The sequence below is a fragment of the Acyrthosiphon pisum genome, chromosome A1 (genome assembly GCF_005508785.2).
Source record: "Acyrthosiphon pisum isolate AL4f chromosome A1, pea_aphid_22Mar2018_4r6ur, whole genome shotgun sequence".
NCBI classification, from domain to species: Eukaryota; Metazoa; Arthropoda; class Insecta; order Hemiptera; family Aphididae; genus Acyrthosiphon; species Acyrthosiphon pisum.
The window spans coordinates 12,277,484-12,293,737 of NC_042494.1; the positions used below are offsets into that span (position 1 = coordinate 12,277,484).

General features: G+C 28.4%; 1 protein-coding gene and 1 non-coding gene across 3 annotated transcripts; both read left to right on the forward strand.

Moving 5' to 3' along the window:
* The first annotated feature begins 2,715 nt into the window (after positions 1-2,715).
* Positions 2,716-2,787, forward strand: TRNAM-CAU. The gene has a single exon. It is a non-coding gene; the product is annotated as a tRNA-Met (tRNA).
* A 1,555-nt stretch (positions 2,788-4,342) lies between these two features.
* Positions 4,343-16,245, forward strand: LOC100161514 (senecionine N-oxygenase). 2 transcript variants are annotated; one of them, XM_001942851.5, is made up of 8 exons: positions 4,343-4,622; positions 7,223-7,496; positions 7,585-7,726; positions 8,245-8,431; positions 10,850-10,959; positions 13,292-13,442; positions 13,669-13,835; positions 15,885-16,245. In XM_001942851.5, exons 2-8 carry the CDS (start codon positions 7,309-7,311, stop codon positions 16,146-16,148), a joined length of 1,209 nt encoding a protein of 402 aa, XP_001942886.2. In that variant the 5' UTR covers positions 4,343-4,622; positions 7,223-7,308; the 3' UTR covers positions 16,149-16,245. The 2 variants fall into 2 exon arrangements, with proteins under 2 accessions (XP_001942886.2, XP_029342545.1); XM_029486685.1 differs by having other exon boundaries at positions 7,308-7,496.
* Positions 16,246-16,254: the final 9 nt, after the last annotated feature.

The following is a 16,254-nucleotide window of genomic DNA, read 5'->3' on the forward strand; positions in this document are numbered from 1 at the left end:
TAGGTACCCAATATACCCATGTTATTATATAAAATCAAAAAATATGAAGGACCTTGTTTATTGCTACGCTCAGAATCTAAAAATGTATCAAAATATATTATACCAATTTAGTAGGTAGATACTTATTCTAAAATTATATTGAATAGGTAGGTACCTACTCAACGATTGCTGTAATGTACAATTTACATTTAAAAAAAAAAAGTTTTTAATGCTGTAAATATTAATTAAATTATTATATTTAAACATTAAACACTCGTTTTTTCTCCTTTTAGAACTGACAACGATGGAGTACAGTTTTCACCGCAGTACTCCTCTAGTTCTCTAAATTGGGCTAAACATGTATTATTAATAAGTATTATAAGCTTCCCATAGATATGTGTATGTACCTATATATAGTACATAGTACATACAACATACAATATATTAGTGATTGGCACAGCCAGGTTCTTATACTAATTAGAAATTTAGAAATAATCAAATATTTACTATAATAATAATTATTGATTAAATCGACTATACCGAATAACTTATAGTGATGATATAGTAGGTCATAAATCATAATATTTTATTTAGTTGAATTAAAAAAAAAACTAAATTCTTATTGAGTATATAAATTGAGTAGTATATTAGTATAAATTATTTTATACATTTAGTAGCATTATCACATAAGCATTTAAATCAAAGGAATAATATACCCTATATGATTATTATATTTATGTATGTACTATGCAGGCAGTGTCGATTAATAATTAATATTAATCATTTAAAAACGATTTTAATTTTTCTATGTAAAATAGTTACCTTGGTATGCTATAAATCACGATTTACGTGTACCACGGTCCACGGTACAATTTTTTCTACATTTGATTTTTAAGTTATAGAACGAATGATGACAATTGATAATATTTTGTTAGGTCGACAAGAAGTCAATATTAAGACGTGTGTGTGGCATTGTGACATCGTGATTCGTAAGCAAATATCAAAGAAGTAAGTATTCGAATGCTGCATTTTAAATTTAAACAAATGTTTATATTTTGGATAGCTATAGCTCGAAGTATAGAGCCCTGTGTTATTTTCAGCCAGTACTGTGGAACGGATAATTAGATTAGATTTGCCGGAGTTTTTTTGCACCATATTACAACAAACACGGGCGACGAGAACAAGATTCACTAAGAAAATTGCTTCGCTAGATTACGAAATTCATGCAAACAATTTAAGGTAAAATTTACTGTTGGACTATGAAGTGTTATATTCATCTTTCATTTTAGTTTCGGTACATTTTGGCAATAGTCGTGTAGTTTGGGCGTTGTGAATGGTATTTCAGTGACGGAAAATAACATTTTATTACGTCACTGTTGCACGCAAATTTTTTGTTCATGTCTAATCAAATGAACAGCAGATATAGACTATACCTATACGTAATGGTTCGGTACATTTACCCTATTTGTCATCCATAACGTCAACTTAAATGTAACACGGTATTATTTTCTTTATATTAATTTACCTAACATTAAAATCAACTGTGAGTGGGATAATAGGTAATAATAGTCAACGGATTATGACAATGTTCCGTCAAAAAATGTTTATTACCTACGCCAACAACGTATCATACTAAAGTATTTTTAGAGAAATAAAATAAATAAATGTAAAACATCTGAAAAAACGTTTTATTTAAATTCAAAATAACTATTTTAAAACCTTTTTTAATGGAACGACCAATTTAGTTTTAATGATAGAATATAGGTAATAAAAAATTATTATTGAATGATTGTATGAAAATAAATTAAGTAAATTAAAATACAACAAAAATAATCGAATAATAACTCAACTTAACTGTATAAAATTTCATCAGTTTTAAATTTCAATAGTCAAGATAGAACCGAATAATAAAATGAATAAAGAAAACTAAAATATATGTATGAAAATATAATTCTTACTATCAATAAAATAATGATTGAAATTTATCAGCTAATCATAAAAGTTTAGACTATTACTGGTTACATCACACATTTGATTGTCAGTTGAAAATTAAGTACTTATTATTATTTAATAAATCATCGTAATTAATAATTATTGTGTTAGTATAAATTGATAAAATATAATATGAATATAAGATAATATAAAGTAGGTAATTGGTAAGCATAATTAGATAATATTTAGATTGGATTATTGGAATATATTTATATCCGGTAAAAGTTTTTAAATATTCCATTATTTATTTATTATAAATAATACAAAGTAGGGCGGAACGGGAACTCGAGACCGCGATGGGTCGGCCGGCCGGGTCGTGAAGTCCGGACCGTGAAACTCAAGCTGACGGATGCACCACCGTAATTTCGTAATTTCCTTAAATTTTTCATAAGTGATTGTAAGCCCCCCGCGGACCTGTGCCCTGAACAGACACGTACACACTAGAATTCGCTAAGGAGAGCCTGTCAGAGTGTCAGGTCGCGGGTGTGTAACATTAATGATATTGTTGTTAACTTACTTGTTTTGTTTTGTTTATTTCAATAAACGATGGGAACTAGAGAAGAAGTAATGCTAAACGCGGTTCCTTCTCTGGTTCTCATAATAAATAAATACATTTATGTATAATGGGCAACAATGTAATAGCATAATAATATGATGTAGGTATTGAAATGTGTTTATTTATCGGCTATCTACCAGTTTAAATTGATTGTTATAATCTATATAACCGAGTGTTCATTCATCATTAGCAGAGTGGCGCAGTGGAAGCGTGCTGGGCCCATAACCCAGAGGTCCGTGGATCGAAACCACGCTCTGCTAAAGGTATTTTTTGCTTTTTTTTTCAATTTTTTCTTACTTCAATGGTATTTTTATTTATAATTCTTAAATTATAAGTGTTCGGAAGTATAAATGGGTGAAGTTGTGCGTTTTGTGCGTTATACTATATTTTGCAGGAATTATACTACCCATAATAGTATAATCCTAACCATCGTGTATTGTACCTATATTTGTATATATTATCAAAAATATAATAACTTAAAATAGAAAAAAAACATTATTTCCCAAACATAAATTATACTATATATATATTTAATATTAAGTACAAATGTTCGTAAAAAGTTTTTACTTCAGATTATAAAATAAAATATAAATTGCCATATTGATAGTCGTAAAAATAATTAAAAAATCTAAAAGATTTGTGAATTACCTATAAAAAAATATTTAAACATATAACAATTATGTTCCGTTACACTCATTAAAATTTTTAATTTAAAAAATAATAGATAAAAATAAAATGTTATTTAAAAAATATTGTTTTGTTATGAATTATGTAAAAATAAACCATTTGACTTAGTAAAGTGGTCCGTGTGAAACGGGCTTTAGATAAATGTTTTTAGTGGCTCAGTGACTGAAATCACTCACTCAACGTGATTGAGAGGAAGCATTAAAGTAACAGCGGCTGCTACCAGTTCTCACCTTCCCGGATGGGTGACCACCCGAGTCCATATTGGCAAAAACCTTGCCCCACACACACGTGTTGCCAACCAACCGTGTATCAACTTTTCCAATCCTACTACTAACCTAACCCCATGGTCATAGTTGCCGGGCTCTAGACCAATAAAAAAACAAATTTATTTACAATTCAAAAAAATCATAGATGTTGAAAAAATTATTTTCTAAAACGTTAATACTTTTTGAGATAATATGTATTTTTTATGAATCACCCTGTAGAGTGTAGGTTCTCAAAACACTCGATAAGTGCAAGTGCAAGAAATATCTGATTTTCACGCGAGGACTATAAAAATAAAATATTCATAATGTACGAGATTTGTTAATTATACCTGAATGTTATCTGATATCTGAAGCAGCTAAACAGCCATTTCGACGATAATATTTACTACACATTAATTACACTCGATTAAAAATTTGTGACTAGCGTTTGAATGTGCCTTTTAAATTATTATAATAATAATATATATTATTAACTATAGGTATGCCTATAATATTATACCTATAAGTAAATTCGTAAAATTGTGTCAACCCCCCCTCCATTTCCTGATGGTACAATGTATTCTGAAGTTGAAATTTAATAACCATTTGGCTAAATACATATGCGTTAATTGTTTATAAAAAGGACTTAGAAGTTAGAACAGTGTTACAACAAACACTGCGTATACGCGACGAATCGAACGTTCTGCAGTAGCCGCGAATCGCGATGATGTATTTAAGCACAATATCAATTGTCCGGACGTTTAAAATGTTATCAATAATCATCTTTAAATATTTATCATCATCATCCGACACTCGGTATTATGGTGACGGCGCAACAGCGGTTTTTAATATTATCACGGGGCGTTCCTACTCAACCTAAGCAGCGTAGGCAGACAGTGGCGGACGCAGTCGCGCGTCGCGGTGAATAGTGAATACGAGTATATCGCAGCATAATAATATAGTATTATGATATCATAGTGTAATATAAAAATCATCTAACATAAAGTCCTGTCGATTTAACCTGTCTGTGAAATTTTACGATACATGCGATGTATAATCGGCCGGTTGTGCGATTCGTCTGAAACATGATTGTAATCGTATTATAGACCATAATAGTTGTGCGACGTTTGGCGGAGGGCGAGTCTTATCGTTGGGGCTTAAAGGTACCTTAAACAGTTATGATAATTACACATACCTACAATTTCATATTATAATTAATTAATTAATAATTATTATAAATGTTACCCTTCATTCGATTTCAGCAACAATCGTTTAATTTGTATGTCCATCAGGTTTTATCTTATCTATAATATTATTTTATATTATCTAATATCTATCTTATCTTATCATGTTTTATACCACAAATCACAATATCACATAAATACATAATAAACTATTATTTATTATATCATAATTCATGACAGTATAATATTCAAAAAATAATATGGTAAAATGTAAATATAATAAGAAATAATAATTACATCTTTTAATTAATATAATGTGCTACAAGGTCCAGTTGTCAGTGTGCCCAAACAAAGAAACGAACAATTATTGTAGAACTATATTATGGTAATATGGCTGGTTCAAACTTACTTCAAACACGACACGACACATAATAAAACTGACTCCAACAAAATTTGAAATGTATTAATAATTATTATTTTTTGTTACTCGACAAATGCGTTTTAATTACTATTAAATAGGCAATACTTTTTTACTCAATACCGTTTTTGTTTTATTTTAATTAACTAAAAAAAAGCAGATAAGTGGATGTCGCTCTGCTGTACAGTAGGTTACAAGTGGGTCTTGAATTAGACTTGAATTCAATGATATAATATCATTGTATAAGAAAAACGATTCTGAGAGGAGACGGTTTGTCAGTCTAGATATTTTATATTTTGTTATTATTTATTTTATCATGTAAGTTGAATTAATATTAAAATATTATAATTTTTTATTCGTTTCTATGGTGATAGACAAAGCGTTAGAAATTAAAATCCCATTTTTAGCGTTTTTTCGTAATTTTTCATTACTTTTTCCCGTGGCATTAAATAACTATTGAGAAAATCGAAAAATGACCTCTCTAAAGTACCACCTTGGTCCAATTTGCTAAAAGATAAGATACTATATGTGGAAATCGAAGGATTCCTTTTGGTAGATATTTTGTATACAGAATATAAAAAATAAAATAAATAAATAAACACCATTGTAAAACCACTAGCTTCCTCGCTCCGCTCAGAATCTAAAATATGTGAATAGTAAAAAAAAATCAACATTAGAATTTAATATTTTAGGAACTTCTCTTGTTTTTTATTTCTAATAGTGTATGAGAGGATATCAGAGGATATACCTATCTACAGTAAAAAGTTTCAGTATATAATACTTAATAACAGAAGATTAAGGACTTACTTGGCACTTGCAGTAGGTAGTGTTTTCGGATCATTAATGCATTTTAGGCAATGATGCAAACATTCAATGATTGTTGAGATTTTATTGAAATTAATCAAATTTAACCCTTCAAAAAGCCGCTTGCTTCATTTGTGAAAATCTATAGTCCATCAGTACGAAGCTATTACATAATAAATTAGCAAACTTGCATTTTTTATTACCCAGTTCTGTAAATATAGTTCGCACCTCGTACACTAGATTAAAAACAAAAATTGCAATAATCACGGTCACGAACAATGATTAACTATACGTCTATGCCAATATATAATATTCATACATTTATAAGTTGTATATTGTGGTAATAACCAATTTTAATTATTTGTTACACGTTTGACGTTTCTAACTTATAAGTTATAGATACCTAATATTTTATAAACGTCGTATTATGATACTTTTGTACCTAATAAATAAAAATACAGAATATAGAATATCTACACTAGCGTATACGTGCATATTAAGTGTAGGTACCTATATTATTTTTACATGGTATATCGTATACACTAAATTATAAGGTATACGCTGTGTACCGTAGGTACTGCCCTCCAAAACTCCAATTCTTCCATGGATATCCTGATATATAGCACCAGTAAAATTGACTTTTAAGTTTTAACATGTACATTTAGCAATTAGAAAGAAAAACAAATTTATTTTAAAATATACTGTTCTAAAATAATTTTATTTGATTAGATTTTGATTTTTGTGCACAATGTAGGTACGGGGTTGGTACAACGTACTTATAATAATATAAAATATATAGGTAATATCTATACGAGTTAAATGTTGTTAAAATAATAGATTTGTTTCTATGAATACCTATTACATATTCAATATGTAATAGGTATTCATACAATATGTCATATTGTATAATAAATAATAATAATTTAATAAGTACCTATAATAACCAGTAATGGTAGATATCATAATTCATAATACAATAAGTAATAACAATCCGTGTATTTCCATCATCTATAGACTATAATATGTTTACTATATAATTTTTTTATTAGGTAGGTGTATTATTGGTTAAAAATTTAAATAAATATAAATTACTTTTATTATGAACCATATTACTATGTAATATGTATACAGGGTGATACTTTTATCGAAAAATACTAATTAAAAAAAGTATTTAAATTAAAGGTATACATACTTATATATATATATATATATATATATACTTTGCAAAAGATTATTAGTTTTTTTAAATTAATTAGTCTTCTTTGATAATGGAATTATCCAGTGTATACGATTTACAATATTATGTAAATATACTCGTACTTATTCTTTTAATATATAGATAATTTACGAATTTCAGAGATAAAATTGAAGTTCAATTGTACTTATAGTATACTTATATAAGTTATAATATTGCGTAAAGTATCGTAATTAACATTTAACAGTATGAGAGTGGCTATAATCGGAGCAGGAGTTGCTGGTTTGGCTTCAGCTAGAAGATGTTTGGAAAATGATTTTGAACCCATAGTTTATGAAAGGTCGAAAGGAGTGGGTGGAACTTGGGTATATGATGAACGAACCGGAATCGATGAATTTGGTTTGCCAATCCACACAAGCATGTATCAAAATCTAATGTTTGTATATTAATTAATATTTTTTTTTTTTATATGTATATTGTATTAGTTCAATTTAATGACTTTGTTATATCTATAAACATTTTAGGACGAATTTACCAAAAGAATTAATGGATTTTCCAAACTTTCCTTATACGGGTTTAGACGATGTGTCATTTTTGAAATCTTGCCAAGTGCAAGAATATATTGAACAATTTACTGAACATTTCGGACTTTATAAGCATATTCGAGTAAGGATGTATACTATTTAGTATACCTACTATAATAAATGTATTTAAGTAAAATGTGATAATGACTAATGATACGCTTATTCCTATATTGCTTTACATAGGTACCTATAGTACATTAGTACCTATATAAGTTATAACCATTGACATATAAATATTAATATCTCTATGGTTATAACTTATAAGTAATAACTATAGATACACAAAATTAACTTCACTCATTTGTGATTTTGTATTAAAACATTAGAATTTATATTTGTTACTTGTCTGTTTGTGTTCAATACCGTGTAGTGTGAGGATATGTTTGATAACACACTAAAATTATTTGGTGTATAAAACTGCTTGCCTAGGCCTTAGAGGCTATAGAAGTGTTTAAATTGAGCAGGGTCTGTATATTGTTATCTTATCGTATAATTATCTAAATAGAGCTTTAATTATAAATTATAATTTAGTACATTTATTTTATAGCGTAATATTTCATTCAAAATTGCTTACATCGTGGTCTTCATTATTTATCGTAGTTTTGTAGTTTGGTGACTTCAGTGGAGAAATTAACGAACAACTGGCAGGTGACAGCGGAAGACTTGAAAACAAAAACATCAAAGACCGAATACTATGATGCAGTGATGGTGTGTAATGGACATAACGCTTTACCTTTTACCCCAGATATTCCAGGGAACAATGATTTTGATGGCATACAGATACACAGTTATAATCAGGGCCGGATTTAGGGGGGGGCGGGGGGCCCCGGGCATAGGCGCACATAAGGGGGTGCTTGGGGGTGCTTAGCGCCCCCACGTTTCAAACTAGCACCCCCAATTCATTTCAGTATTTCACCAATCATTTTTAAATTATTGTGGTTTATTGGTTCGGAATTTTTTTTTCCATGCCAATTAATAATAACTGTTCACGAATTCACATTTCAGTGTTTCAGCTTTTGTCAATATGCAGCAATGATATTTTTATAGAAAATTATACTATCTTAGGGATTACGGTTGGGTACGAAATCTTCTTTTTATAACTTTGGTTATTACTTGATTTTTACAAATATATTTATTTAATCTGTGGGCTACGCTGAATTGAATAAATTCGGAATGACAAATATTATTAAGAGGATGCTACACACGCATGTGTGGTCTCCGTTTTACAAATGTTTTCGTGGATAAGAACCACTATGGCTAAACTTATAGTTCATGTTATGCAACCAAATGTTCTTACTAGGAAGAAGAGAACATAGACTGTGCAACATTGTTTTTAATTTTTTGATATCACAAATACGAAAAAAGTTCTCATAGTTTAAAAATAAAAGTAGTACAGTTAAATTGTGTAACTTTAATAATTTTTCACTGTTTTATGACAATTTCATTTTTTATTATATGGATAACTTCTGTAGTGTTAACGATAAAACTCTCAAAATTAAATATTAGTTACAACTAGTTCAATATTTTAACGTTTTAATTTTTAAAATTCTGAAATTATCTTTTGAGATATCAATATTTTTTAATATGCTATCAAAGTAACACAACGGGCAATTTTGATACCTATATTTCTTAATTTGATCAAAGTAACCCCATTTTATGAAAATTTAATTATTATGGTACTCTGGTGAATAAAAATATATGGGTATCAAAGTTACCCCGCGAAATCAAAGTTAGGTACCCCATTCTAATTAAAATTTAAAGCTAATGTAATGCAGTTAGTTATAGTATTAGGATTAAGGGGGGGTGTGGGGGGACAAAGCCCCCCATGGACATGTGTAACATAAACTATTCCAGCACCCCTAAATTCACACCCAATGTGCGCCTATGGCCCCGGGCCTCCACAAATTGAGGGCCCCCCACTAAATGTTTTTTTTTTACATCCAAGTATAAAACACAATATAACATTTTCAAAACGGATTTAAATCACAACATGAATAAAAATATTCAATCATTGATATTGTCATAAATTTATAAATAAATGTTATTATTAATATTTAATAACTAATGAATTTATAGAAGTGAGTAGCTAGCTTACAAATGTGAATTTAAAATCGATTATTATGTTATTATTATCTTGTAGACTTGTAGATATTTTAATTAAAAACAGTTATAAATAAACAAATATTATAACTTGTATAGCAAGCCGTCCGCTGTGGACTGTTATAAATAAATGTGTGCAATATCATTTGTTCAAGAAATACGAAATAAATATGAAGAGTACGAAGAAAAAGCAAAACAAATGTCAGGATTAAAAGATTATGCGCCAATTCGTTATCGGAAAAAAAATGTGAGGCTCAATTCGTTAAATAATAATCAAACAGCCGCAACTCAGTTATCACCAAAAGAAAAATTTAGATCAGAAAGTTTTATTTCAGTAATTGATCAATTGGTGGTATCATTAACTGAAAGAATAGCTGCTTACAAAACAATTTGTCAACGTTTTGGTTTTTTAAATAAATTTGAAAAATTAGAAACTTCTGAGCTACAATCTGCTGCAAATTATCTTGTTAGCATTTACCCCAATGATTTAGAATCTTCACTTGGTAATGAATTGATACAGTTCAGTTCATTTATCAGAATATATATAGAAACGCGTAAAGATAATGAGCAATGGGAAATGTTTTTACATAGGATTATTGAAGAAAATAATTTGCAGTGTACATTTCCTAATGTAGAAGAAGTGTTGCGTATATATTTAGTTTTGATGGTGTCCAACTGTAGCGGGGAACGATCATTTTCTAAAATGAAGTTAATAAAAAACTGACTACGAACTTCGATGACACAAAGTCGACTATTAGGCCTTGCACTGCTAAGCATCGAAAGCGACTTACTAAGATCATTGGATTTTTCACAAGTTGTTGAAAAATTTGCGGCGACGAAATCTCGCAAAGTTATCATATAAATATATTATGATAACCATTATTATTTAAGTTCTATATATAATATTATGACAATTGACAGTGCATACCTATTATAATCTAATAAATGTATTTACTTATTTACTATCTTTATTATTTCATCACAACAAATCATTGTTTTTTCATAACCAAAATTCTGGTTATTAAATATATTATGTACTTAATCGAAAAAAATATCTACTTCTAAAGGTGGGCCCAGGGCCCCCACATTCCTAAATCCGGCCCTGGTCATAATTATAGAATACCTGAACATTTTACAAATTTGAATGTTCTCATAATTGGTAGTGGTCCTTCTGGCGTTGATATTTGCTCCGATGTATCGAAAATTGCAAATCAGGTAAATGCAAATAACCTTGTATAGAATAAATTAGTATGAACTATAAATAAATTAATATAAGTTATGTATAGCTACAAAAAATATAAAAATAAATCAAACTTACCAAGTACAACGTATAAATAATTACAAAACTAAGTACCTACCTCAATTATAAGATTAAATGTTATCAGATAGGTAATTTATTCTGTACATTTGCGCGTTTGTAGTGTTCAGATTTTATCATATTAATATGTATAGCTATAATAGGTAAAGAATTAATCTGATTTCCTGAGATTAGAGAAATATTTACACATATGGTTGTAAACTTGTAACTGGATATTTTTCACGGGTAAGCCTAATCTTTAATTATATATGTGCTTAGGTGTAGCCAAGGTTTATTTGTTGTTAGAATTTAAAAATAAAAAATTGTTTGGAAAAGTTATTTTTAAACAAAAGGTTTGTATGTAGGCCCGGGTTTATACAAGGCCTACCCGCTAGCAACGCGCAAAATGCCGATAAAATTGTCCGTTTAAAAATGTTGACATAATTATAATTTATTATGATGATATTATGTTCCGGGTATAAAATATTGTATATATTATTATTATAAACCCTACATAAACATAGGTATCATAGACATATCAGTGACTCACTGGTGCCTTTCATTCAGAGCTATTCGTATTTGTTTAAACATTTCATGTCATCACACTTTTTAATTTTTATCATGTTAGCTGGTATGGAAAAAAAAATAAACTGTAGAAATAAAAAGGTGGGTTAGTGGATGTCGCTCTGCTGTACAGTAGATTACAAGTGGGTCACTATATAATGGATGGTATTAAATTTGAATTCAATGATATAATATCATTGTATAAGAAAAACGACTCTAAGTGGAGACGGTATGTCAGTCTAGGTATAAGACATATTATATACTTATCTATGGTATTAAAAAAAATTGACCTATAATAGGTACCTATAATAATAAGTTCCAAATTAATCATATCACAATATTCATTAGGTACTTATAACGCGTTATACATCAACAACAAACCGTGATACTATTATAGATATAATAGTATACTTTAGAAGTTTCATGTACACACGAATAATATTATACAATCGCAACAAAATAACTAAAATAGTTATTCTAGGTATTTTAATATGTAATTTCGTCCAAATTTGAACTTTTCAAGCTTTTTTAACCAACAAATAAAGTTTTATTGATAGAAAAAAAAACTAATAATATTGGAAACTGAATACGTTCCTAAACAGTTCAAAACAAATCAAAATATTTTGAAATTTTTATCATGTATAGAAAATGGAAATATAAACAACCAGTGAAAATTTCATGTATCTACAGTCATTTGTTTTAAAGTTACACCAAAAACCAAAATCAATTTTCTCGAAAACAGATTTTGCGTAAAAATTCCCGTTTTTCCTTAATTTTTCTTTTGTTTTTCACGGCGCTTTTGAAAACTACTGGAAAAATTTTATTTTTGACCCTCCAAAGTACCAACTAGATTCACTTTCCTATCAGAAAAGATACTGTTGAAGAAAATCCAAGCACTTTTACTGTCCCAAAAAGTGATGACAGACACAAAAAAAAATTAAAAAAAAAAAAACACACACATCATCATTGTAAAATCAATACATTCATCGTTTCACTCAGAATCTAAAATGGATGCTTATAACTTGTAAGTATACTTAATAATTTGGGCTGGGAATGCAATGCCCTATAAAAATCCAAAAAATGCTTTTATAAGTATAACCTACAAATTTAAAATAATAATGCAACTATAAATTGCGCATAATATTTTTGTCTTAAAAAGTTTTGTATATTTTTTATTAAATTTAATAAAAAGTTTTGCAGTATTGTACCGTTTCTAATCATCTATACTCGTAATGAATCCATATTTTAGGGTTAAATAACCTAAAAACCATAAAATTATTAAAAAAATTGAAACTCCTTATTCTGATTCAAAAATACCTACATGAAGCGTATATTTATTGTTATAAACGAACATCCCGTACCTACTCGTAGCTTTGGAAAACAATGCAAAGTGCATCGAAATACCAGCCCTAGGTATAATATTATATATTATTTCTATTTCACATGAAATATTGTTTTAATAAATAATTAATAAAGACTAGAGATTGAATACAATTTAAGTTACCCGTGAACCGGCTACCTTTTCATTAGAATTTTTAGGTATTACATCGTGATTGTGGCTCAATTAACTTTATGCCTTTATAATATTTTGTAAGATAATTAACTATGTTGATTTTATGATATGTAGTCATGTAGATGTTTCTATACTCTTTGGTTTTCTTTTTTAAAATTATTTTTCATTTACAGGTTTATTTTAGTCATCATAAGCCTGAATTAATCGAGAAAGATTTTCCAAAAAATGTCATACATAAACCAGACGTTGAGCATTTTTCTAAAAAATCTGTTAGTTTTAAAGATAAGACTGAGCAGACTTTGGATGCTATAATTTATTGCACTGGTAAATACACTAAAAATATTATTTTTAAAGACCTTCCGGCTATTATGATACAAATATAACTATGTACCTTCGTTTAATGACTATAATACAGAAACAATACCCAAGCATAATTTAATAAAATTAAAAGTATTTAAGCTTTACGTATGTGTATAAATTAATCAATTATTGATGTTCATAGAATTTAAAAAATCTACAAAATTAGTTAAGTATTGTCTTTATTTTTTAGGATACAAAATTACATTACCATTTTTGAAACCTAGTTGTGGAATTAATGTTTTGAACGACAAATTAATTACTCCACTTTATAAAAATATCATCAATATGAATAATCCCACTATGGGTTTCATTGGATATTTGAATTTGACTTTTGTGTTCCGGATATTTGACTTGCAGGTACCTATACAATATTAACTAGCTATATTATAATTAATTATATATTAGGTATAATATACCTAATATACCTGGTATATATTATATATTTTTTCTGGATATTATAGTTCAGTGGCATAAATATAAAAATTCGGTATTCTGGTATGTCCGTTTTTGAAAAAAAGTTCTTTTAAACCAACAGAAATACCCATTAGTCCCCCCCCTCCCCGATTTAGCTGAATTCTCCTATTTACGCCACTGGACATTTTTCAGTCTACCCAGTGCCTATTTATAGATGTAATGCTTATTGTAATATTATAGTTTATAACACCTATATACTTTCCAACTGTAGTAGGTAATAAGGTAGTTCTCTTAAGAGTTAGAAAAAATATTTGATGTCTCTTGAAACAGTTGTAGAGAAGCCAATATTGCCCGTACGGTCCCGATGTCACCACAGCACATCATGTGCAAAACATTAGCGCAATTATGTTACTCCGTCCCGAACATAGAATAAGGTATAAGAATATAAGATATTGTTATATCTTAGTCCGTGGTCCTGAACTATCTTTTTCATTTCTGCCGCATGCCCAATTAAATTCATCGGAGCCGAACAGGAGAGACCAAGTCGGCTTTAAGCGCAGACTACGCGTGATATACGTATAATAGCTCTATACAGTAGGTATGTATTATCTAAGACCTTGGCAAAGGATGATTATGTGATGTGTAGGGCATGGAAGTTTATGCACTAAAAACTACGGAAATATGTATGCACTTATGCGGTTAAAAATCCTGATATATGCGCTTAAATATGCTTAAATAATTTTTTTAAATTTATAAATATGAGGAAAAAACATTTTTATTTCAATTACAAAATTTAAAATTTACAAAAAAAAAACATTATTTCATTAATTTATATATATTTTTAAACATTACAATTTACAATCAACGATTTTGATAAATTCTCAAACATAAACGGCCGCCTGTTATCTGCCAACATATTTTTGTTCACTGAAAAGCTCCGCTCCACGTTATCGAAGAAATTGGTGCGTACTTAAAATATATTAAATCATCACATGAAAAATCTTCAGTTAAATTATCCATTGTCATTTCTTCTCCCATCATAATTTTGGAAATTTTGGATTGTGTTTAAAGCCCAGATTCTTTTCAATAACTTGTTCAAATTTTTTATAAATTGTAATGCCTTTGGAACATTTTACTGTAGTTATAACACAATATATACCTAAATACCTAATACAATATAAGAATATCTAGTAAGTATTCTTTTAATATAAATTTATTTATATTTTTTATTTACTAATTTTCATACTATATAGCTTTATAAATTATAAAATATGCTCTAAAATATTGTAAAATTAAGAAATATGCTCTACAATTTAAAAACCACTAAATATGCAAAAATATGCACTATAAACTTTTGATATGTTTTTCGTAGTGTCTTGAAATGCATTTCTAGCTCACTTAGCAATAAATCTAATGGTTCAAAAAAAACATGCAAATGCATGAACTTCCGGGCCCTAATGATGTGGTAAGGCAATGTAAAACGATTCAGAGGACCATAGCTGAGTTCTTAACTAAAATCGACTTAAATATATCTTTGTGGAAAAGAAAATAATATGTTTATAATATAATGAGGCGTAATTAGGTACTTTAAATTATAATGCGTGCAATGAATAATACAAATTAATTTTAAATCATATATATATATATATATATATATAGAAATATATAGAAAATAAAGTTAGGCCACTATTTGTCACTAAAGAGTAACCAAGTTAACATAATATCATGGAATACAACTTGACGGCTAAATGCGCTAAACTTGTCATCATTGTAACTTAGTCGCATCATAAGCCGGATACTACTATTAATTACAAATTGCATGTAAAATTATTTATTCAGACCATAAACTAAATAATAATTTCAAAAATGTATAATATGAACTATTAATGTTCTAATTTAATTTCTTAAAATTATAGATAAAAAATTTAAATCGATAAGTAATAGTGTAGGTAATGCAAATATAACTATTAATAATATTTTAAATATTTTTAGGTTCGATATTATTTAGAATTTCTTCGTCAAAATTCTTCATCGAGGTTGGATTGTATGATTAAGACGATGACTCCGGTCACTACACATTTCTTAGGCGAAAACATGTTAAATTACTGCAAATCGTTATTATTGGATAAAATTAAAGTCGAACCAATTCCACCTGTCTATTTTGAGGTATACAATGGATGTCATAAACTTAAAGACAAATATTATAGATCATATCACTCATCGGTCGTAAGATCATCGACAGTGATGATTATGTAATTGAATTCGATGCAAAAAATGCAAAAAATAAATAAATTACGAATGGAAATATTAATATTTAATTTGAGTACAATCGTTCAAATTTTTTGAAAAAAACTCATAGTGA